This window comes from Notechis scutatus, chromosome 4, assembly GCF_049901735.1.
Source record: "Notechis scutatus isolate UNSWTSFEM ecotype Mainland chromosome 4, rNotScu1.2, whole genome shotgun sequence".
NCBI lineage: Eukaryota > Metazoa > Chordata > Lepidosauria > Squamata > Elapidae > Notechis > Notechis scutatus.
This window is the reverse complement of record NC_142012.1, coordinates 159,585,179-159,610,646: the sequence shown is the minus strand read 5'-3', so window position 1 is coordinate 159,610,646 and position 25,468 is coordinate 159,585,179. Positions and strand designations below refer to the sequence as shown.

Below are 25,468 nucleotides of genomic sequence, written 5' to 3'. Positions count from 1 at the left end.
CATGATTTTGATAATATTGCTAATTCATATAACTATGCATTTGTTTTGTCAAACTAAAGCCAATTAATATTTTATCCCTATCTGTACTTAATTTGTAATTGTACGTGGGAAGGATTAAGAGAGGCTACTCAATCAGATGAAATGCCAATTTACGGGAAACCTGTTTTCAAAATATATTACGTATAATACCTAAACTGCATCAACATTTTTAACATCTCTCCTTTAGAGTGAAGAAAACATGTTAGTCACTAGGAATAAATCTTATGAAGCAGATCAGCTAATGTCTTATGAAACCACAGAAAAACATAGATGAACATGTCCTGATAATGGTAGTGGGCATGTCACCATATATAAATGAATTCTAACTCTCACAGTAACCCACGATTTGTTTCAAAACCAAGCTTTATGCTTGATTATATGCAACATGATTTTTTTTTCAAATCCCTCATGTCAATTGCACATGCTTAAGTAGTGTTAAATTATCCAACTTACCTGAACCAAAAATATTATAAGAAAATAAAAATTGGCTATTCTTCTGAACTGTTCAAATAAATTTTTGGGCACAAAATTCCACACAGTATACTGCAAGAAAAAAAAAGTTACATTTAAAAACTGCCAAAGTAATTCATTTCAACTTCAATCATTTTTTCAGAACTGTATATTCTGCATTCAAAATTCTACAAATGTTAACAAACCCTCTCTTAGAACATTCATATCAGCCAATTAAGTTCCATGTTTACCTTTACGTGTTAAATTTGCAATACAATACTGATTCATAAAGAAAATGAATTAACTGACATCTGACATTGGGTTTTCTACAATATAGGAGATGTTATCTTCATTTTGATTTTAATATAGGTTATCCTCAATATGGTGGTTTGACATTGAAATGAGACACAGGGAACTGTCTCTGAGAAAAATGCCAACCCTGAGAGAACTCAGGTAGCAGTATTTATTGAGAAAAAACACAAGCAAAAATACAGTATGCATATTCAGAAAACAATGACCTCAACAGGAGATTACTTCACCAGCATGAGAACACACAATCTTGGAAAATCCCAGATGTTACCTTGCTAGGATGAGATCATACAGCCACGGAAAGTCTCATGGGAAAGTTTGGAAAGTCCCATGAGAAAGCACAACTGTGTATCTTGTACCTTGAACTTTCACCCATTTTCCTATTCCTTCTAAACTGGCAGAATCAAAACAGAATGAGGCACTCTGAGCAAAGATACTCCTACCCCCACCAAGAATGCCCACATCTTCCTAGACTTACTGCTAGTTATACAAAGGCCTTACAGAAAATGATAAAATGATTAATAAAATATATTACCACATTCCCTCCTTTTTTATTTATTCAAAGATAGGGGGTGTTTTAGTGGCATAGTACACAGTTCCCTCATGACCTGATCCCACACGCCGGAAGACTGAGGTACACATTTGTAATAGATTAGGAATACATTGAATAAAACAACATAATAAGATACATATAGCAATAATAATAACAACCCTTGCAATAAGGAGCGAAACCATGATCCATCAGGAAGCCAGGACCACAGACTGTCCCAGAATGATGCATTAAACCCATCGGCTCCAGACTGATGCTGAGCAATACGATCTTCCATGTCCTGAACAGTTTTTGTAATGTTTGGCTCATAATTATGTATAAAAACACAACAATGTGAATGAATTAAAGCACAAACTCCTCCTTGAGCAGCTAACATAATATCTAAAGCATATCGATTTTGCAAAGTAACTGTACGAATTTCAGACATTTCTACATTAATCATCTTAATATTCTTTATAGTATCATTAAACATAGCAACAGTAAAATTATTTAAAATATGAATATCTCTATAGTTCATAGCAATTCCCAAAGGCGGATGAGACCTCGAGAAATTTGTGTCCACAGATTACCTCCCATGGTTAGACCTAATCCAATTCCCGACGATTTCGATCCGAACATCAGGAGGTAATGTATCTAACTTATAGATAACCGGAATGACAAACCCCAAAGTACATGTCCCTGACCAATTTGCAGGGATTTGTCGATAAGCCCATAGTCCGCATAAAAACCAAAACCCTTCCAGCTGTACATAACCTTGTTGACTTGCCGCTTGCATCAGCTGTTTCATGTCTAGATATTGATACTGGCCAAATGCGTCAGACTCATTTTTCCCATTTACCCAAGTTATGTTGTTCTCTGAACCATTTGTCCACTTAATAGTGTAATTGCAGACACTATGATTCCCCAAGAATTGTGAGTTTGTAATGTTTTGGAAACATAAATGTGCTGGAGACTGCAGTGCAGTCTTCACCTTGACTGTAAAGTTCATGGCATATGAAATGTTATGCTTTCCGGTCTGCAAAGTAGACCGATTAAATGGAACTCCATGTAGAGTCAGTCCTTCTCCCACTCTCCCAGGAAGGTGCATACACAACCAACAATTGGTGATGTTCAGGTTTTTGGCAGTTGTGCGCAAATCTTTAATGTAATTATTATCTGTCCACAAATCATCGCCCAAATCTCCAGCACGCTGAACATGCTGTCGCTGCCTCTCCGCACCCGAGCAGCCCAGGACAGATTAGGCAGAATCAACAGGATCAGGAACCATAGATGCGCCATCCTGCTCCTCCGAAACTTCCTTCACAGGTGCCTGCGAATGATCAGGCCGAACACACCGACCAGGAACCCAACGAATTTGACCAAGATGTTCAACTGCTGCATAACCACGTCCCCACGTTATCAGCTCAGCAGGAACCCATGCCGGATCCGGAAGGAACCGCACCAACACCCGAGGTCTCACCGCATCTGTAGAAGGAGAAGAAAAATGCCTGCTGGCCGCGCCGCAGGGGGTTACCAGACAAATTTAAAAATTTAAAGTATATAAAGCTAGATTTAATTGATCTTGAATCGCCGGAAGCCCCAGGAGCTTCCTCCTTTTTTATTTAATTTAATCAACATGGTCTTGAGCGTGGGAATTATGACGTTTCTACAATAGCTTGCCCAGTAGAATTGTATTCCACAGACCATTGTTTAGGTGTACCAGCAACTGAAAAAGTCTTAATGCAATGATTGATGACATGTTTAACCATCTCACCTCTTTGAGGGGTAGCCATTAAAAATCCTGAGTAAGTATCCACAGTTACATGTATATATTTCCAGGGCGCAAATGGCGGATATTGAGTAACATCCATTTGCCAAATCATTGAAGGTTTCAACCCTCTGGGGTTAACTCCCATAGGGATATTCGTGCCCTGCTTTGAACAAGTTGGACATTGTTGAATTATGGCAGCAGCTTCTGCAGTAGTAAGTTTGAATTGCTGTGCCAATGCTTTAGCGTTTTGATGAAAATAACTATGACTATCCCATGGCTGGACAGTGAGGACTGAAGTTACAGCACTGTCAGCTTTGGCATTACCTTGTGATAAAATTCCAGGCAAATTACTATGACTACGAATATGAGCAACAAAACACACATTCACACGCTGCTCCAAACATCCTTGTAACAACAAAAGCAATCTTAAAATATCAGGTGATATTCCAGGAGACAAATAAGAACCTGCTACAAAGGGTAACAAATTATACACATACAATGAATCCACTATTAAATTAAAATCCTGATTGTGAAAATTTTGAAAAGCCAAAACTACAGCAGCAAGTTCTGCCTGCTGGGCAGACTTCTGCTCTGAAGTCACTTTTGTATGCCAAATTCCAGATTTATCTTTCCAAACACAAGCACCAAAACTTTCCCTCCATCAGTAAAAACTGTAGGAGCATCTGATATGCCCAATGGTATCCTTTCTTACATTTTGGGCACACTGATTTAGGACGAACACCCTGTCCCATTGATCTCTTATTCTGCTGACTTTGACCTCCTCCAGGAGCCCGACATTGCGCTTTTAAAATGTCCAGGCTTCCCACAATTGAAACAATTCCCCTTTTGAGCATGTCCTGTTTGTAAAGCCAGAGCTAAAGTTTCCATGTTAAAAGACTGACTCCCAACCTTCCTACATGCATTAATCAAATCTGCGATTTCTCGCCCCCACTTGCTACCAGTGGATTTAAAATCTTTTTGCAATCTGTGTTAGCTTGTTCTACTGCTAACTTAAAAGCAACTCTTTCTGGGCGAATTGATTATCAATTTGTCTTTCAATAGCCAATTTCAGTCTGCTAATGAAATTTTCATAGGGTTCATTGTTCCCTTGTTTGATGTTAGTAAAGGTCTTCTCACCACCTTCGCCGTCAGGGAGAGACCCTATGGCTTGAAAAATTATTTGTGGGAGAAGAATGAACCCTTCCTCAGGCATACCATCTCTGTTGTTCCACTGTTGTAAAATTACCAACTCCGTAAAGCTGATCTGGGGTAACATTTGCTGTTCCCTCTGGACTGCCAGCTGTCTCCATTTCTGATCTAACACCAAATATTGAGCTGGAGTTAAAATCATATTCAACAGAGCTTTCCAGTCAGCCGGAATCATTTTATTTCCATAACCAACTGCTTCTAATAATGCCTGAGTATATGGCGTTCTAACACCATATTCTTTTGCTGCTTGCTTAACTTCCTCAAAATTCTGAGCTGTAAAGGCTTCCACTCCCGCTGCGGATTTAATGCAGCATCCATGACAATTTCCACTGGATTAAGTTGAACTTCTACTCCAAACTCCACCAAATCATCTCCTGATAATTCCCCTCTATTCTTTGCTTCTTGAATAGCTGCAGTAACTGCATCCACCTGAACCCTTAAAGGTAAACTCTTATCCTCTGACAAAGTATTGCTAGCGCCGGACAGTTCCCCAGATTTATCTGGAGGTGCCGTCGGGCGGCAACAAACGTACCGCATGGTAAAGCGGCAAACCTTCTTCGGGGGTGATAGGAGCGGTTGTTCATAAGTAGCTAATGCATCCATAATCACTCTCCAGGTTAACAAAATTGAAGAAGGGCACGAGGTTCCTCGTGCAAAAATTTCCCTATCTTTTCCAGGACTCTACTTTAATACTACCTCCCTCCGGATATGACTTAATATTTTTCCAAACATACTGTAGTAAGTCCTCAATTTCTTTCTTTCCTACAGCACAACCCCTACTGCCAATTCCAAACCCAAAACTATTCCCAATGATCCCTCTCAATTCCCTGATGTGCTCTTTCTGAGCCTTCTCGAGAGATCTCCCCCATACTCACGAAAGAATCTATCTTCGTCCAGCGAAGAAGATGAGGGCCCAGTCGACGTCCGCGACGATGAGTATAGGATGCGGAAACGATAGCCTTCCAAGCTATCACGTCGGGTCACCATTTATGGTGGTTTGACATTGAAATGAGACACAGGGAACTGTCTCTGAGAAAATGCCAACCCTGAGAGAACTCAGGTAGCAGTATTTATTGAGAAAAAACACAAGCAAAAATACAGTATGCATATTCAGAAAACAATGACCTCAACAGGAGATTACTTCACCAGCATGAGAACACACAATCTTGGAAAATCCCAGATGTTACCTTGCTAGGATGAGATCATACAGCCACGGAAAGTCTCATGGGAAAGTTTGGAAAGTCCCATGAGAAAGCACAACTGTGTATCTTGTACCTTGAACTTTCACCCGTTTTCCTATTCCTTCTAAACTGGCAGAATCAAAACAGAATGAGGCACTCTGAGCAAAGATACTCCTACCCCCACCAAGAATGCCCACATCTTCCTAGACTTACTGCTAGTTATACAAAGGCCTTACAGAAAATGATAAAATGATTAATAAAATATATTACCACACTCAACTTACAACCACAATTGAGTCCAATTGTGTAAGTAAGGCAGTTGTTAAGAGAGTCATACCCCATTTGACCATTTTTGCCATGGTTGTTAAAAATCACTGCAGGTAAGTGAATCATGCAGTCATGATGCAAACCTAGGAAGGTTGCAAATGACAATTCCAGAACCCCAGAATGCTGCATCCATTGTAAATACATGCTAGTTGCCAAGCACCCAAAGTCTAATCGAATGACTATGGGGATGCTGTAATGGTTATAAGTGGTTATAAGTCACTTTTTTCAGTCTGTTGTAACTTTGAATTGTCATTAAGCAAACAGACTACTCGTAAAGTGAATTATCTATGAAGTTGCTTACCTTAAATGCACTGCAATTGCCTTCAAGAGTATTCCTTCATTACAAGCACATCTAGGTATGAAATATTGGTTGAACCAAGTGGTCGTTAAGTGAGATGCCACAAACCACCTCAATCAATGACTGCAATCTCAACTCTCCCATTTGCAGTCATTAAGTGGAGCACTGGAGAAGGAGAGTCCTGGCCTTCCAGATGTGATGGGGTGGAGATAATTCCTGGGCCTCCCACTATATCTAGGAGTCCCGAACCCTCTCTTTGCCCCCACCAGGAAAAACAACTGTAAGAATGCTGGCTACTGGAAATCCCTCAGTGAAACAGACCTCAATTTGGCAAAAAAGACAGCAAATGCCAGGTAGCGCAGAAGAGACATAATCAGAACATTCCGCTTTTCCGTCTGCCTGCCAGCTGATCATCAAAAAAGCTGTTCTATCCACGGGCTTGAGCTAGCAGCTCTTCACGCAGGACAGTTTGGCAATTTATACTTCCATGCTGGCTGCCAGCGGGCTCAAGCCAACAACCCTTCACGCTGAGCAGCCCCTGAAACTTATTCTCAGAATGGCGCTGGCTGCTCACAACCATTACTTTCTGTGACAGCCAACCTCCTCCGAATGGCGCCAGTTGACAGCGGCCTCAAGCCGAAGGCCCTGCACACTGTTAGCCATCAAAAAGGCTGAGATCCGATTGTATTGTCTCTGCAGGAGCGGCTAAGAGACGGCCAATTGGATCAACTCTCTGACAGCTTGGGATAGAATCCAGGCAAAGAAGAAAAAGACTCTGCCAAGGAATCCCAATTAGGAGCTATCCAAACCACGACTACTTAAGTGTTAGACTGAGTCGAAACTAGGGAATGTTAGCAAGGGGTGTGTCCTCTGTTTTTGAACTCAGTCTAACGAGCAGCGTGACAGGAATCATCCCCATGCCTGGATTTTATCACTACCACAATGGAGAATCCCAGTGTTCTGAGCCTTTCAAAATACTAGCTCAACAGGGGAAAACACTAGGGAACATCAATGCTCTGAACTTTATAGAGATTAATTTGTGAACTTGCATTACTAATTTTAATTGTTTTAACTTTTTGTGTTCAATTTTATAAACAGCTAAGTGTCTTTGTGGAATTGGTGGTATTTAAACAATGTAAATAATAAATAAACTTTGTTTATATTAATGGGGAGGCTAACACAAACACTTATAGGTAATCTTCAATGTACAAGTGGTCATTCATTGATGACAGCCTTACAAAAAGTGACTCAGGACTAGCCATCAAAATTATAATCCCTGCACCATCCTGTGGTCACATGATTGCAATCTGAGGGCTTAGCAACTGGGGTATTTTTGACAGCTGCAACATCTTGCGGTCAATGTGATAGCAATTTGCCACATTCCCAGTCATTCTTCCAACAAGCAAAGACAACTGGGGAAGACAGATTCACTTAACAACTGTGAGATTCACCTAGTAGGTACCATGTGATTTGCTGAACAATTTTGGTAAAAACGATTGTAAAATTGGGTCCTTCTTGTGATGACTCATTTAATAACCACATCACATAGTGACCAAAATTCCAGTCCTAATTCTGGTCATAAAGCTGAGAACTCCCTGTTTTTTTTAGAATTAAGCCATAATTAAGCCAGTTGCTTAATCTGATTTTGTCTCTAATCAAAAATAAAAATCACCACACAGACCTATGCATGATTCAAACCATACCTACAACTGAAAATTGGAACCACCACATTGTTTTTGTGCAAGTAGCTTATAGAGGCTAAAAATATACTCACCTGATTCAGTTTTTAGAATTTTTTTTAGTTAAGCAAGCTTTTGAAATATGATAAACCACAAAAACAAATTCTATAATGATATATAAATGGACTAATTTAACAGTATGGCTCATAAAATGCCCTAATCCTATTCAGATACACATCTGAGAGTTGTTTTTTTTAAATGCTGATATAGCTCACTAAAATTTATCTTTAACTATTGCACTTTATAAAGTATGTGTATGTATAGGTGTTAAAATTTCCCATACCTTAGAGGAGATTATTCTGTTTTCTGCAAACTTCTGAGGAACATAATGGCCATGCTGAGGAAAACGATTTGCAATATAAATAGTTCGATTATCACTCTGATGTGGTGGGTCAAAACCCTGAAAAAAACACCAAGAACATTATATCATTGATAGTTGCATCTCAATATTTATAGTACATTTTAAATCTTGATATTCTCACAATAATTCTGAAAAATTCCTTATTCTTGGTGAAAGAGGTGAAAAACAAACAAAATGCTTACAAAGAAACAAAAAGTAGTTATTTATTTGTATCCTGCTTTTATTCTTTTTAGAAATAACTTAAGGTGATGATCATATCCAACAAACCTTCCTCATCTTATTTTCCCCAAAACACCAATCCTGTGAGGTGGGTTGAACTGAGAGAACTCATGGTCTCTTGCTTTCTAGCCTGGTGCCTTAACCACTAAACTAAACAGACTCTACCTACCAACCTATCTATCTACCTACCTGTCTATCAGTATCTAGTCACCCAGCAGGGCCATCCATTGCAGTTGGAAATTATGCCTTCAGTCAAACTGCCTACTAGATTCTCAGGAAAACAAATGCTCCCTCTGAAACCCACAGGGAGCATTAGTCACCTGGGGTAGACTGATCAAATCGGTACTATATCCTTGCAAGGAAAAGCAGAGGCAGCACCACCATAGTGAAAAGCAACCATAAAATGTTCTGACTTGGACTGAGGTGAATGTCCTCAACCTCCTATCATGTTGCAAATGCCCTGAGAGAAAAACCAGTGTGTGATAACCTCCTGAGACACCCCAGATTCTATGCCACATGAAGACCAAGTTAAAATCTCCCAGTGCTGCTGTATCTTAAGACTCCACTGCAAGTGCAGTAACTGAGACAAGCAGCCCCGTTAAGATATCACTGTACAGCAGGAAAACTGGTATAACAGCTAAAAATATAAATGGTCTCTAGAGCTCAACTTCACCGTAGATGGTCCAACATCTGCAATGCAGAACCTCAGCCTTACATCTGCCCTAAAACTGTAATAATTGGTGACAAACTAAAAACCCAGTAAATATTGTAAACCCCCCCAAAGTTGGGGTTTTGCAAATGACTACAGACTGGAGCTTGGGTGAAAACTTAACACAGCACTTTATTATATCCTCACACACTCCCCAATGTGAAGTTATTGCCTTGGCTGAGCAGGGTTAACTCTTTCCTCCTGGTCCTTATGACTTGGCTTAGCCAGATAAGCAAGCTTTTGGAAATCAATCCTTACTGTTCTTGAAGTGTCAGATAGTCCTTGTTTCCATCCAAAAATTCTTGCACTCATTGGATATGCTGCCTCAGCGTGGCTACACCTTTTGTAAATACAGTCGCATAGCAAAGTCGCTGCCAAGTTCCTGGCTAGGTTTCAAGCTCTGTTCTAAGAAATGTTGCTGTTGAGCACCCAAGTTGAGCTCCAGGCAGAGAGCAAGCAGGGTTGACTGCTTTCCATGGTCGTGGTCCTCCTGGCAGTTGGATAGGAGCCCTATTTGTAACCTGTAGCTGTTGCCCAGATGTCACTTCCCATTTCCTCATCTATGTGATGCATCTTCCTCTTCTTTCGCTTGTCATATACTCTCTGGGTAGATTCCCCTTTTCTGAGCTGAGGGACTGAGTGGAGTAGGTGGGCTAACCTGGCTACCTATGGACATCAGCATGTCTTTGAAAAGGTCAGAGTGTCACTCAATTAGCCGGCTGTGGAGGCTGTTGTGCCAAACAGCTTGGTATGGCCAACGGACTAGATGAAATACCATTGTGGGAATCTGTAGGGGAAAATCTCTGCAGCTCAGTCTGCCTCACTAAGCAGGCTGGTGGGGAGGGGTAGATTAAGTGCTTCTCCCTCAGGTTTCCTGGTACAGCCTGACCCTCATAACTCTTTTGAAATGGGAAGGAGGGATGAGCTAAATCTAGCCTTGGAATGAGGTGCCTGTTTCTACCTGCCAGGGTTACTCCCATCAATATTTTCCAAGGTACAGCTACGCTCCCTTTTTTTCTCATAGCATATCTCAGAGATGGGAACACTCATATCTGAGATTATCCAGATCTCAGATGAGGAACCTCTTGGCATTTAATAGCAGGGGATATTTGGTGGAAGAACAAGTATATTGTCATTAGGTGAAATTCGTCCCTGGCAAACAGCTTGTCTTGAAACAAAACTGTTGGTTTCCCCTCAAAGCTCATGAAAGGTAGGAACCATGGGAAATGGTGCAGGTGGTGTGTGATAAAAGGGAAGCTAAATGGAAGAAGGAAAATACGTGTGTAAGATTGAAATTAACAGCTGGAGTGATAGTGATCTAATGCAGAGTACATAAAAGGAACTAAAAATTTTCAGATCTCTTGCTCAAACCTGACGCTTCTGAGAAAATACCACCAAGCTGCTAACACCATAGAACTTTCCGGTCTTGTGTTTTTCAAAACAACTTTTAGTATCTGATAGTATAAGGAAGGCGGTAGGAGAAAACCACCCAAAAAGGTGATCTCTCTTCTTCTTGCTTGCTTTTGTCAATATATTGTACCTAAGTACCAAACTATTCTTCCTCCTTGCAGTGCATAGAAAAGAAGAAACTGTGACCGACTGGTTCGGGGTCTTCTATTGCTAGGACTCTCAAGTATATGGACAGGGTTACTGTGACTGTAAATATCTCCCTTGATGTTTCCCAAGCTCCCTGCCCCATCTGAATCTACAAAAATAAATAAAATGGTGAACTGTCAAGCCAGTGACAATTTAAAGACCGAAGCGAAGTCCAAGCTTCTTTACATCAAACAGCTCTTATAAACTTTTCTAAAAAATAAAAACAATTGCAGTGATTGTAGGATAAAAAGGAAGGGTGGTGGCTGACTGCAATCCAAGTTCTCCTTTTCCTCAAGTTCTCCGATGGAAGAATTGGATTTGGCAGAGAAACACGCCCCAAAGAGCCAAAAAATAAAGAAAGTCATATACTCTTTTCATTATGCTTCAAGATCTCATGATTTCCAACTTTATTATAACATAGAGCCAAATATCAAAATAACTTCACTCATCTGACCAAGAGTCCATTGCTTGTGCAGCCTTGTACAATATAGCTCATAAAAAACTCATACAAAGTTGTGCCCATATTATTTTACAGAACTTTTCCAATTAATAACTCTTGATTGTTTCATCAGCAACATTGTTAGTCCTAAAGAACATCAATGGAGCCTGGAGCACATTTTCCCCTGTCAAGCAAATGTACTTGCTTAGCAACAGAATCAGTAGATAATGCCACCAGCCCCCAAATGTCTGCTTCCCATACATTTTCACAAAGCTATAAGAAATATCTAAGGTAGGGATTTATAGGCAGTAATACTAAGGAATCTGTTTTTTTTTCCAGAGTGAAAGTGGAAAGTAGCAGTAAAAATCTAGATGAAGTGAAAGTTGTAAGAAGTGCCAGAGAAGGATCAAATTTTCCTCTTTCCAAACCCTGCCATATTTTCCCAATGTTATTTCTTTCTGCAGAATTAAGCATTCACTGTCTTCTGATCCAATGACATCTAAATTACAATTAGAGTAGACTTCTTCCATAGGGTAAAAGCGAAGAATACACAGACATTGATAAAATCAGAAGTCTGCACTGACACCATTGAGTCCAACCTTCCCCTAAGAGCTGCAATCCAAATGAATACAATAATTAAAAACAAACTTTAAATTCATTTGTAATTAATTGTAATTGTTGCATGGTGAACTGAAACAAGTTAAAGTTTCCTTACATTTATACAGTTAGGAACAGAATATTTAGGATCCAGTGCTGAACAGCACAGAACTTCTCTAAACTTTCTGTAACTAAGTAATGAATAAATTGAACATATAATGAGGCACAAATGGCTCCTATTATATACTTTAGACACATTATGCAAAGACTCAGCTCTTCGGAAAAGATTCTGATGCTGTGAAAGGCAGACAAAAAAAGAAGACTACAACCAGGAGCAAGGATTCAATTACAGTGGAATCAGTGCATTATTGGGAGATCTGAAGGGGGAAAAAGCAAGTTAGGGGATACAGATAGTCCTAAACTTACAACCACAATTAGAAACAGAATTTTGGGGCCAAGCAAGGTGGTCAAGTGAGCCACACTTAATTTTATGACCTTTTGCCATAGTCGTTCAGTAAATCACTGCAATTATTTGCAACTTGTTGCAAAGTGGCTGAATTTTGATCATGTGAGCATCGGGATGTTATGATGGTTGTAAGCGTGAGGACAGTTCATAAGTCGCTTTTTTCAGCACTGTTGTAAATTTTAACAGTTGTTAAATGAATGGCTATAAATCAAGGACTACCTGTATATTATCGTAGATAAACTATCTGTATGATTGCTAGGAGTATAAAAAGATTTGATGGCACATCATCCATCAATTAATCAACAACACAATCAGTGCAAAGACATTTGCAGTGCAAAAAACTGAAGAAAACTTAAATTGTTTTTCCATTCTCCTTGCATGAAGCCAAAAGTCTCAGTCTCTCTCTCTCCCCCGCAACGTTGGGAGCAGCGTTACAGAAGGAGTCAACCCATCCTGGGCTCTCTCGCAGCATAGATAGAAAGGGCGTTCACGGTAACTTCTACCAACTCCCAATCTAGACTCCTGGAGATTCAAAGATTCTTGGCCCATCAGAAAAATAGAACTGGTAATAAAACTAGCATTACCTTAACTGAAAGATGTATGCTGTTATTTAATTGCTCTTTTTTAAATCTTAAATAAGCTTAACTAATGATAGTTTGCCAGGGGTGGGATGCTACCGGTTCAGCCCAGTTCTATAGAACCGGTAGCTCTGAAGAACACTGAACTGGTTCGGTGTTTGGCCTACCCGCCCACCCGGGCTCTTGGCTGTCCTTTATTTCCTGCTTTTTCAACCACAGCAGCTTTCCGCAGCACAGCTGAGGTTGAAAAAGCAGGAAAGAAGAGGATTTACCAATGCTGCGCACCCTTGCACAGTGCTTGTCAGCTGTCCAAGCAGCACAGCTGAGGTTTTTATGAAATGGTCTACATGCGCACACAAAATGCACTCTCACCAGGGGTGGGATTCTACTGCCAGAGAACCGGCAAATCGTGCCACTGGCTGGCCCCGCCCACTCACTCCTTACCTGGCACGCGCGCTATCCAACTTTCCTGCTAAGTTGTAATTTTTCCTCCCCGGACCATCAGCTGTTCTTCTCTGCCGGGAGATTTAGATTAGCTAGAAAGCAGGAAATTGTTGGATTTCTTGCTTTCTGGCTAATCTAAAAGCAGAGCTGAGCCTGAAGCTTCTATTATTCACTGTAGACTCAGATGGCAAAAACATAGATCTCTAAGTGAATCTATGATTCTGTGAGCAACTCAATCTGCCTGCTCTGCCTGATTTTGGGTAAAAGTTGCTCTTTTTTTATAAAAAAATCAATATTTACATAGTGTGATGTGAGTTAATTTTATGAGTTTGCTTGCAAACAAATTTTATGTGACACTCAGGTAGTCGATTGCAAAAAGATAGATGTCTGAATGAATGTGCTTCTGTGAGCAACTCAATCTGCCTACCTGCTTTGCCTGATTTTTGGGTAAAAATTGCTCTTCTTTTTATAAAAAAAATCAATATTTACATAAATATTTATAATATTTACATACAAGCCATGCTCAGCCAGTCACATGACCAAGCCATGCCCAGTCAGCAAGCCATGCCCAGCCAGTCACATGACCACCAAACCACACCCACAAATTAGGCCACACCCACAGAACCGGTTGTTAAGAAATTTGAACCCCACCCCTGTACTTTGCCATGTATGAAAATAGTCAATGACAATGTTACACAGGTGCTATTATTTCAAATGAGCTGACCTTACTTAGATTGAACGTAACAAAATCTGTATTAGTTCCAGCTCTGCTTCAGAGACATTAATTCTGGTAACCACTTATCTAAAGAACAGCACAGTCTGGGAGCTGGTTTAACCTGGTCAACAAGAGAACAATCTAGTAAACAGAATCAAGTCCACCTACAGATGTAATACAAATAAGCTATGCGGATGTTGGCTGACATAACCTGGATTACTCTAATAAAGAAAGCAACTATTAGTCTAATTGGCATATGGTCATACACAAGTAGAGCATAATTAACATCTTTTTCTCTTCTGATCTTTATAATAAGTTCATAACATGATAGGGATTTGGGGAAATCTGCTAAATAGCAGAAATGACTGCTATTATCAGATGCCACAATTAGATTTCATATAATCCAGTCATTAAAACAGAAATTTTGTGTCTCATCTGAGAAATAGTTTTCTTTTTAAAAGTTTTTAAAGCTTCTAAGTACGAGAGAGACAACAGACTGCAGACAGCAGTAAGTTGCTTACTCTACAAGTACAGTTCTGCCTAAAATCTGCTGGGCTTCATATTTCAGCCTCAAGGACATAAGGAAAGGGATCTTTATTTGTCTTCCTCACTTTCAGCAGAAAAACATGATCTCATTCTTTTGTTTTTACTCGAGGAGATCCTTCTGTCAAATAAACCAGAAATTAAGCAAAGTGAAAGAAAGCACTAGGTGGGAGGGAAGAGAATTTAATTATAACTAGGCTATGTTCAGATGTCAATCAACCCCCCTTTCAATAATAAATCCTCTTTATTTTTTTAAATGGCAGCTCTCAAAAACAATTTTAGTGGAAAAAGACAAAATTGATCTTATATTCCCCCAAATTCTTTGTCAAATCAATTCAAGTTGCTGTTATTTGCTGGCCCTCAAAGGTCTTATATACAAGCAAGTAAAAAGGCAGTTACAGAAAGAAAGTTAATCAGAGGTATAAATTCAAAATCAGATATGAGGGCCAAAAGTAGGTAACAGGTTATTAACCAAAGATATGGATTAGATGCTCAGTCCTTTTCAAATGTTTCAAAAGCCCTTTTATAATAACTCAAGACTTGCTAGCCTTGTTAACCTGTTAGTCTCACTGAGTATTCATATTTGCAGTCTCACTATTACCATCCTGCCATAAAAACCAAGTAGAAAGATATTGAGCAAAACTGATTTCTACCTGTAGGCACAGCTAATGAAAAGAACAAAGCATAATGTTAAATGAAAAACTCTCCTCAACACTTTTGAATTCACTAATCCCCAATTTTGTTGTAGAGAGGGCTCTTAACATTCATAAAGAAATGAAAACTGTAAAAAGAAACTCTTGAAAATAAAAGCTCACTTTTCATGTTACAGAAAAAAACCTAATCCACCTTTCTCATATGTGTGCATTTGGCAAAAATAGTAATAGTGAAATGTTGCTTTGTTACAGCAACTGAAACGTTGTGACATGCTTTACACATAATCTCCCTGTGTTTTCCTCTGGATTCATCAAATTGCAGCCCTAACAAACCAGCCAGAACGGTCTTTCACCTGCTTTGTTTGGAGAAAGCGCAGCAGAGATTCATCAACCAAGCAGTCCTTCATGATTCCATCTGACTTGCAAAGATAGATGGGGTGGCAGTGGGGTCGCCAATGAAGGGGTGCCCCAATGGGAGGGCAGGGCAGGGTCATCTCCCTTGACCCTGAGGAAAAGGATTCAAGGTTCTTAAGAAAGGATTAAAATGTGCCAGGATAAATGGGTTTGTATACATGTTCCAGAAACGGGAGATACAGGATCTGGGGCAGCTCCTAAGAACTGGGTTACTTCATCGTTCTGGCACAGACCCAGGTAGTTTTACCAGTTTGTCCACTCACTACTTGATGCTGTTGCTGAATGCCTTACATCGATGACCTCATTGAGAAAATGGATTGGCTTATAACACTGAATTGTGGGCAGAAGAAATAAGCAGTCCCAGATTTAACCAGATTAGTGCCTATTAGGTATGTTTTATAGCAGAAATCTCCAAGCTTAGCAACTTTAAGACTTGTGGACTTCAACTCCGAGAATTCCCTAGCCAATATGGCTGGTTGAGGAATTCTGGGAGTTGAAGTCCACAAGTTTTACAGTTGCCAAATTTGGAGACCCTTGCTTTATAGCATTATGGTATATCACTGAGCCCTGCTGAAAGTGGGAAGGGAAATGCAGTCATCTATATGGATTATATTTTTCTTACTGGGAAATTGGTAAGAAATTATTATTTTTAATTTACACCTGTGAACCTGTTCTTTATGCTGGGTTAGAAGAACAGATAAGACTGTTGGTATACTACCAGTTTTATTGTCCAACAACCTTCATGGCAGTATTAAGAATGGTATCTTTAGCTCACAGTTGAAATAAGGGGTGTCTGGTGCTCTCTGAATTTGGTGGTTCTTTTGCAGATGTTTCATTTACCCAAACCAGGTACATCAGCACTGAAGATCTTACCAATTTTGGGTAATAAAACCAAGCTCAGAGAGCACCAAAGATCCCTCAGTATTAAAAAGCTTTGGAGTTTAACAGATTTAACAGATAATCAGAGTTGGAAGTGACCTTGTAGCTCCGTGATGGCGAACCTATGGCAGGTGTGCCAGAAATAGCACGCAGAGCCATCTCTCCAGGCACATGGAGCCATTGCCCATTGCTCTTCCAGGTTCTGGTGTGTCAGCCAGCTGGTCTTTCGCGCGCTGGGAAGATGATGTTTTGGTTTCTGGCACACACATGCCATCCAGTCTTTCAGTTTCTGGTGCGCATGCACGTGCAAAGACAAGCTGGCCAAGGCGCAAGTTGGAACCCAGAAGAGCAACAGGCAATGGCTTGCGTGCCCAAAGATGTGGAGAGGGGATCCCAGCGGTCGCTTCCTAGGGGAGTAGAGCTGTCGGCCTAGAGGGGCAGGCCAGGGCTTCCGTCCCTCCCTGCCAAGTGGGCTTCTTGCGTGGCCCCAGCCCTCCAGCCCGCAACACCGATGAGCATCCGTAGTCCGGAGTGCCTGGTCGGCTCAGGTACTACAGAAGAGCAGCGGCGGTGGCGGCAGCAGCAGGGCAAGGATCAGGAGCAACTGGCCAGCCCTCCTGGGGCAGCTTGCCTCCCGGACAGCGGCTCCTCTTCCTCAGGCATCCCAGCCAGAAAAGGCAGCACGAGAACCACCACCACCTCTCGCCCCCAGCTGGCTGCAGAGCACGCAGCTCTGGGTGGAAAGGTGAACACACACACACACACCGCCACTGCTCCAAGATGTACTGTCGGTGCCTCGTGGGTTAATCAGTGCACGTCCTTCCACACACACACACACCCAAGCGCCTTATGCTCCCTCCCATGCTCTGGACTGAACTGAAATGGGCAAAGGAGGCTGGGTTGATCTGCACCACCTGACAACCCTGAGAAGCCAGACAGACAGCAGACCATTCCGGCACTGGGGAAAGGACCAAGCTTCCCCTCACCCCTGGCCGGCTGCCCTGTGCGCTGTTCTGGGTGGAAAGGTGGCCCATTCTGGCAGCGAGGAAAGAACCAAGCCGCCCAACCTGGGGAGAGTGCCAAGCGGGCCGGCTGAACCAGAGGCCCACTAGCTGCCGCTAAGCCGGGAACTCCATGGCACACTTAGCAGCTGCGGCAGAGAAGTTGCCACGGCACCCGTGTTCCCTGTGGAGCTTCGGGTTTCCATTTGGGCTTGTTAGGACCTCGCCTCCCCGCCGGAGCCAGGACTTTGAGAAACTCTTGGCTGGCAGGCAGCAGAGCAGTCCAGCTCTGGCTTGTCAAGCGAGGGATGCCTGAACTGTGCTTTGCAAAGTAGGGTTTGTCTGCAGTCTGGAGCGCCTGGCTGGCTCCTGCCACTGCTGGGGGAAGGGGGTGGTGGTGGTTCTCACACTGCCCCAGGAGGGCTAGAGGACAGTGCAGCTCTTCATGCATGGAGACACCGCCGAGGGCCTGGCTCGCCAGCAATGGAGCAACTGTGGTGCCCGGCCGGTCACTCCTCCCCTTGCTCTGCAGAAGTGGTGTGAGCGGGGAGCTGCGCTCTTCCTGGCCCCGACCAAGCCTGTGATGGCTCAGCAACGGGAGGTGTGTGCCGCCTCCTGGGCATCCCCATTGCACATATGGCTGAGATGATGGGTTGGTGTTGATTTCCTTTTTATGCTTTTTACATGCCTGTTTTGGGAGGAACATTTGTCAGGCGCTGGGCTAAGAGGTGCACCGGCTGGGAAGCAGTCATGCTTCCTTGGCAGAAATGGTGAAGGGGGGGCTGTGCTGGCTTGTTCTCTGTGACAGGCTGGGGTGGGGTGCTTCATTGGCACTTTTCTGTTTTCCAGTGCACTGAGCGGCTGGTCTTCATGGTAGCATGCACACCAGAAACCGGAAGACCAGGTGGGCGGGGGTGTACCGGAAACCGGGTGCTCTTCCGGTTTCCGGGATGTGGGTGTGTGTGCTCCCGTTTTTGCACGCAGCACCAAAAAGGCTTGCCAACACTGTTGTAGGTCATCTAGTCCAATCCCCCGCCCAAGTGGGAGAGCCTACACCAGTGGTGGCTAACCTTTTTGGGCTCCTGTACCAAAAATTGTGTATGCGCTTGCACGCGCTTCCGCATGCATGCTCACATGCCAGCACCCAGAAGGCAATGCGCGCGGGACCCCATGCCCCCTGCACATGCGTGCGCAATCCTCCCTCCCCCATTCCCTTACCTGCACTGCACCTCCCAGCTGATTTTCAGCCCGTTTGAGGCCTTATTTGGCCTCCCAGAGGCTTGAGGAAAGCCTCTGCAGGCTGAAAAATGAGCCCGTTTCGTCACTTCCAGTATTTCCGGAAATACAGGAAGTGATGAAACAGGCCTATTTTAAAAGGCTGCAAAGGCTTCCTTCAAGCCTCTGGGAGGCCAAAAAAGGCCACAAACAGGCCGAAAATCAGCTGGGAGGCACGCACATGCACAGTGAGGTAAGTTTGCCTGTGGCTCGCATGCCCGCACAAATGGCTCTATGAACCACCTGTGGCACGCGTGCCATAGGTTTGCTATCATGGCCCTAAACCATTTCTGACAAATGGCAGTCCAATCCCTTCTTGAAAATCTCAAGTGATGATGCACCCACAATTTCCGAGGGCAAGCTGCTCCATTGGTTGATTGTTCTCACTGTCAGAAAGTTTCTCCTTACTTCCAGGTTGAAGCTCTCCTTGTTCAGTTTCCATCCTTCATTCCTTGTCTGGCTTACGGTGCTTTAGAAAATAGCTGAGACCTGGAAATGGACTATCTCAAGATTTCATGATTATGTTAACCATGGGACTGCTAATAGTTCCTAAGAACCTTAAAGCTCAAGTCGGATAAAGATCTAGCTAGTGGTTGTTTTTCCTAAATGGCAGGACAATGAAATGATGACTGAAGTAGCTGGATCATGTCCTTAACACTCTCCTTTAGAGAAGTAGAAGACTAAAGAAAACCTTTCCTGAAATTTATGGAACTGGACCAGTCACTGAATGCTTTGAGGATTTTCTTGACTGATTTAACCGTTGCTCCTATTGAAACTCTAGCCTTGCCATGGAACAGTGAGATGGTCAGATTTACACCTGAGAATTCTCTCCACTTACTTTGATTTACCAAGCAGCACAGGAAAATGAAATGCTGGGTGCCAAGATATGGCAATTTCAGAAGAGGACTTTTTTTTTTTGGCTTCCACTCATGTTCTCAATGAACCAGCAGCAGAGCTCCTCTGAGTACTTAAGAATCTAGCTAGTGTAGGTGTGACAGTTCAGTTGGGCCCCAGTTTGGAGAAGTAATGCAATGAGCTTGCATTGCAGATTTTTAGAAAACAAGCTAAAGACATGTTTATTTACTTTAGCATTTCCTGAAACAGGAATGGCCTTATTCAATTTTACTTTAAAGATTTTTAGAATAATAGAATAACAGAGTTGGGGGGACCTTGGAGGTCTTCTAGTCCAATATCCTGCTCAAGCAGGTAATTCTACAATTTCAGACAAATGATTGTCCAACCTCTTCTTTAAAACCTTCAGTGTTGGAGCATCCACAACTTCTGAAGGCAAACCGTTCCAATGATTAATTGTTCTAAATTGTGAGGAAATTTCTCCTTAGTTTAGGTTGCTTTTCTCCTCGATTAGTTTCCATTTCCATGAGCCACGGTGGTGCAGTGGTTAGAGTGCAGTACTGCAGGCTATTTCTGCTGACTGCCAGCTGCCTGCAATTTGGCAGTTCAAATCTCACCAGGCTCAAGGTTGACTCAGCTTTCTATCCTTCCGAGGTCGGTAAAATGAGGACCCAGATTGTTGGGGGCAAGAGGCTGACTCTGTAAATCGCTTACAGAGGATTGTAAAACTCTGTAAAACTCTGTAGAAGTCTAAGTGCTATTGCTATCCATTGCTTCTTGTCCTGTCTTCAAGTGCTTTGGAGAATAGACTGACCCCCTCTTCTTTGTGGCAGCCCCTCAGATATTGGAACACTGCTATCATGTCACCCTTAGTCCTTCTTTTCATTAAACTAGACATACCCAATTCCAGCAACTGTTCTTTATGTTTTAGGTCCCTCCAGTCCCCTAATCATCTTTGTTGCTTTTCTTTGCACTCTTTCTAGTGTCTCAACATCTTTTTAATATCGTGGTGACCAAAACTGGATGCAATATTACCAAGCCATCACAAAGTAGTATTATGTGATATTAATTCTATTTTTCTATGAATGCAGCCTAGGATTCCGTTGGCATTATTAAGAATATTATTAAAACATTAAAAACATTATTTTAATGTTTAACCTTAATTTATTATTTGAAATTCTAATGTTATTTCAATTGAGATGTTATTGTTAGAAGCTTTAAATAGCATTGTGAAGTGATAGGAATATTAATTGAAAGCACAATATGTTAGTGCTTAATGTTTAGAAGTTATATTTATTCTGATATAAGTTTTTTTCTGACCTTCCAAAGAGCTTATTCTGGAAATGAGCTAGACCACATTGAAAAGAATTTCCCTACGGGAAAATTTAAGATGCAAAGTTTCTGGCCCACAAGATGATTGTACTCTGCAAAGCTCTAAACAAACATTTTGCCTTTCAACTTGACTGAAATAAAATGCAAAGTATGCATTTGGTAAGATAATAAATTGTACCACACCCAGATATCTGGACATCTAAATTATATCTAAATGATATTTTGAAGAAGCACAGGATCAACAGCTGGAAGTCACCCAAAACCTAGAATCAATTTTTGCTGAAAATGTAGATCTTCAGTTGCAGTATTTAGGTGCTAAATTTTGGGATGTCTGTAGAAAATTGATGATCTTGATAAATTTACCTACAGCCCAAAAGTTAGCACCAGGTGGAATTGCAGCTTTAGTTTCAGCTTCACATTACACAGTATAGGTGATATAACAGAGGACATCCTCCTGGACACATTCCCAAAGCCCAGATGGAGCCAAATCCACTGAGAATGCTTCTGATTAAATTACTAGGTGTGCATTTTTATACTGAAACTCATCAAATAAATCAAGTAAATAATTGATTTTATCTAGGCTGCAAATTCCTAATTAATGATATTGTTTCACAAGTCCAATATGAACTTTTTTTTTACATTGTAGAACTGGCACTTTGTGTTAGCTATCCTGGGACTGCAGAGCTGAAGGGGTAGCTGGACTTTTATGTAAGAGTTAGGGTCAGGGTCAGGGTCATTATTTTCCAGATATTTTCATTTTTCAAATATACACCTTTGCCTTGTTGTGTGAATCAAAATATGGAGAATATCTAATATTGCTATTCCTGTTGTTCTAAAGCAGGGTGTCCAACCTTGGCAACTTTAAGACTTGTGGACTTCAACTCTCAGAGTTCCTCAGCCAGCAAAGCTGGCTGAGGAACTCTGGGAGATTGAAGTCCACAAGTCTTAAAGTTGCCAAGGTTGGACACTTTAAAGGATCTATTTCTGGGCTATCCAGAAAGATGGCAATAGGCAAAGTTTTCTAAAATAATGTCCACTACAGCAGCTTGTAAGCACAAGAAGGAGGAAAATAACATGAAAACAGGTAACTGAACGTCTGGAACACAATCCAAGCAAAGGCTCCACTTTTGTATCAGTGTGGCATAATGGTGATGGTATTCGAAAAAGACAAGGGACTCCCAGACTCAGGACTACCCTCAGCCACAGCAGCTCACTTGGTAACTTGTATCATTCTTTATTATCCTATCTCATGGGAGATAGGATAATGTTGTTGAGGAAATCTTATTATATCAATAAGTATATGGAGATACTAAAACCTTATTGTTTGTCTATTTATACCCTCAAGTTAGCACAAACAGTGCATTATATCATAACAATTTTTGAATCAAGGTCCCTGAAATTCACTAAAGAACGCATTAAAAAACTGGGACCCTTTAGTCCTGTAGAACTGACATTTCCACATTGTCCAGAGCAGTTTTATTCACAAGATTGTGGCCATTGAGCATCCTCAGGGTCATGTGATTGAGATCCTGACCTTCCCTGTTAAGCAGTTTCCCACAAGCAAAGTCAATGGGGAAGCCGGCAGGAAGTTGGAAGTCACGTCTTGTTCTCACTGCTTTTTTGCTTACCCTTGAGAATTCTGTTTGTTGTTTAAGTATATACTGACTTATTATTGAAGTTCCTTTGCAACAGCAATTATTTTTCTATTTGATACATAATCTTCTTAGATGACTGTGCAGCCATCTAGTACCAGGATAAAAAAAAGTGTTCTGCTTAAAATGTAATGTTCACTTTGGTCACATCAAACTACATTACTTCTTTCTCTCAAAGAAGGTCCCAATGGATCACCAAGTTGTCTAGTTGGATAAAAAAAATAATTTCCCTTTAAGGCCACATCACACATTTGTTCAAACACATGACAATTTGAAATGTGTGTTTCAAGTAGCTGATATAAACCGCTTGATTCTCGAAAGATTCTGGTAGCTGTAATGTTCCAATTACATGTTACTCTGAAGCTCCAGAGATCAGAGGCCATTGCAATTGATGGAGCCAAGCCAGGTCTAGCTGTTCATCATCCATACTCAGAAGCTCGCCATCTGTTCCACATAAATGATGCAACAATGCTAGAATCTCCAACTGAGAAAAACACTGCATCTGCAGATTGCCAGGCATTAACAGGAAAATTTTAGGAAGTCACTGGAAATTTCAAAACTAAACTCCAGGACAGTTTTAAGTTCAAATACCTATGAAAGAAAACTAAGACTGATGTAACAATACCACAGAAAGTATGTCTTTAGAAAAACCACTACAGGAAGGTTTGCATGTCACATGTCATTTTGGAGGAGAAAACAGGAAAACCATACACAATAGGTATATCACAGAATAGTTAGTCACACTTATAGAAAGTCAGAAATGTAGCCAATATCATGTGTGAATTTTAAACTAAAGGTAGAGGCAGAAACTGTTACTGTTCCCAAAAAGTGGAGGTGATGCAAGATATTTGATCTTTACAGCTATCCAATAAAGTTACTAACTGCTCCCTTATGGAACACGTAGAGTTCTACCAACCAAGACAACTGAAAATATGTGACAGATCTCTTTGCAAACAATGATCAAATGAGAATGTTTCTGATCCAACAATCTCAGTTTTCCCTCAGACTTTCTTTCTTCAGGCAACATTAAGTTGTCCTCTTCTAGTTCTGCCTCCAGTTTGAAAAATGGAGTACACATCTGCTCAGATATTCATCAATATTGAGATCAGGATGTCGTCCAGAGTGAACAAGTCACATTTAAAAACAGACTAAAAAAACAAACTAAAACTGAATCATCAGTATGTTGTCCTCATAAAAGAGCAGCTCCTTTTCTAGACAAAAGATCACACCTTTATCAAAACAAACATTCTTTAAATAGCACAATAGGCTGTGTGTTATTGCAGTGCCCTTCCCAATAGATTGAGGAATCACCAAATAATAGCTGGAGAAACCAAGATACACCATCCTACATATTCTAGGATTACCTAGAAAATCCAGTAATAACCACATCTAAATTCTGTAAGGTTTTAGATGCTTGAAAATATGTCTTATCTTGTTTAGTATAACTCCCTTCCAAATGACTCACATATAGGACTTAGCTTCCAATTATATAAATACTCCTGACTAACTGCGTGAGTTTTCACAAAGAGAGGAATATCTAACTGTTGATATTGTTCTCTAAATTTCTTTAGTTGACAGAGATACTGGCTTATTCCTCTCAGGGTGGATGCTTTAGAGAATTTGTACAAGTTATTGCCTCAAAATTATATGTCCCCTGTGGATTTGAAATCTTCAAATACATTAGGCATTTACATGTTTAATTCATTAATTTAATTTAAAAAATTAAAATATATTTTCCTTGCTTCTGCAGCCCAGTTCTGTCTATTAAATTAATTGTACCAAATTGATGACAACGTGTGCACAATATGGACCAAGAAATCCAAGATCTGTTATCCACACCCATTTATATGAGAAACTAGTGGGCATGGCCTGAACCATACACATTTTCGTATCAAAAAATTGTATGTTAGTCTGCCGTCAGGTGCAAACAAGTGAATTTTTCTTTTGTTATCCAAGAAATGCAGTTTTATGGACTTTAAAACAAATATTTGAATTATGTTCCTAGGTTATACAAATTGCTTCTCACGAGTGCACTTTATAATAGTCATAACACATTATTGCTCAATGAACACTTTGTACTGTATTATTTTTAAGAAATGAAAGTTGCTGTATGAAGTTTGCTAATAAATATGGAGGTGGGTATTTTCACTTTATTATCCATCAGTGACTTTGACTAAGAGTCCAAACTAGCCATTTGTTTACTGAACATCACTTGTCTATTAACTTATTAAAGGAATGCAGCAAATGCAGTAGGACAGAAAACCAGTTTTGCTTCTTTGCTCTCACTTTTACAGTTTTCAGGTGGCTTAAATGTACGTCTTATCTTGCTTGTTTATCTTAAGATAAGCTTATCTTGCTTATGACTCTCCCCCCCCCATCAGTATTAATCTTCTGTGTATGACAAAGAGATCTAATGCTTTGGTGACAGGTTTCACTTTATTGCTCAGCTTCTAGAAAAAAAAGTCTCCAGCCTGTGCAAAAGATGAAATACTAAACCTTCCCATTCATATTTTTTTCAGAAGCAAACATCTAAGGAGTAACTACTGAAAATAGGAACATAGGAAATATGGAAATTGATTACAGATTCTGATATGAGAATGCTCGTCTCCAGAAGCCCTCCTAGTCTTTTGGTGAACATAAAACAACTGGAGGGAAAACAAACTCTGTTTGCATGTTACAGTTCAAAGTGGCCAGAATCATTAGCCATATAGCCATATTTTCTTACTGGTTTTTTAAAAATGGCTGAGTTCCTATGGTTTGAACTATAAAAGGTGAATAGATGGGTTCATGCTACCATCGCAAAAAGATGGGTTTATGCTACACAACAATAAAATTGAAATCAGTTTATCAATAAACAAGGTAATTAAAATTAAAATTATTCTGTGAACCCA

General features: G+C 40.8%; 1 protein-coding gene across 10 annotated transcripts in view; it reads right to left on the bottom strand.

Moving 5' to 3' along the window:
- Window positions 1-25,468, bottom strand: part of ATP11B (ATPase phospholipid transporting 11B (putative)) — a 101,584-nt gene that overhangs the window by 66,111 nt on the left and 10,005 nt on the right. For all 10 annotated transcript variants that reach the window (XM_087965401.1, XM_087965397.1, XM_087965402.1 and 7 more), the window contains exons 2-3: window positions 8,136-8,252; window positions 493-582 (exon numbers count right to left, since the gene is read on the bottom strand). In XM_087965401.1, coding sequence (XP_087821527.1) covers window positions 493-582; window positions 8,136-8,252 — 207 coding nt within the window. The remainder of the gene's footprint in view (window positions 1-492; window positions 583-8,135; window positions 8,253-25,468) is intronic.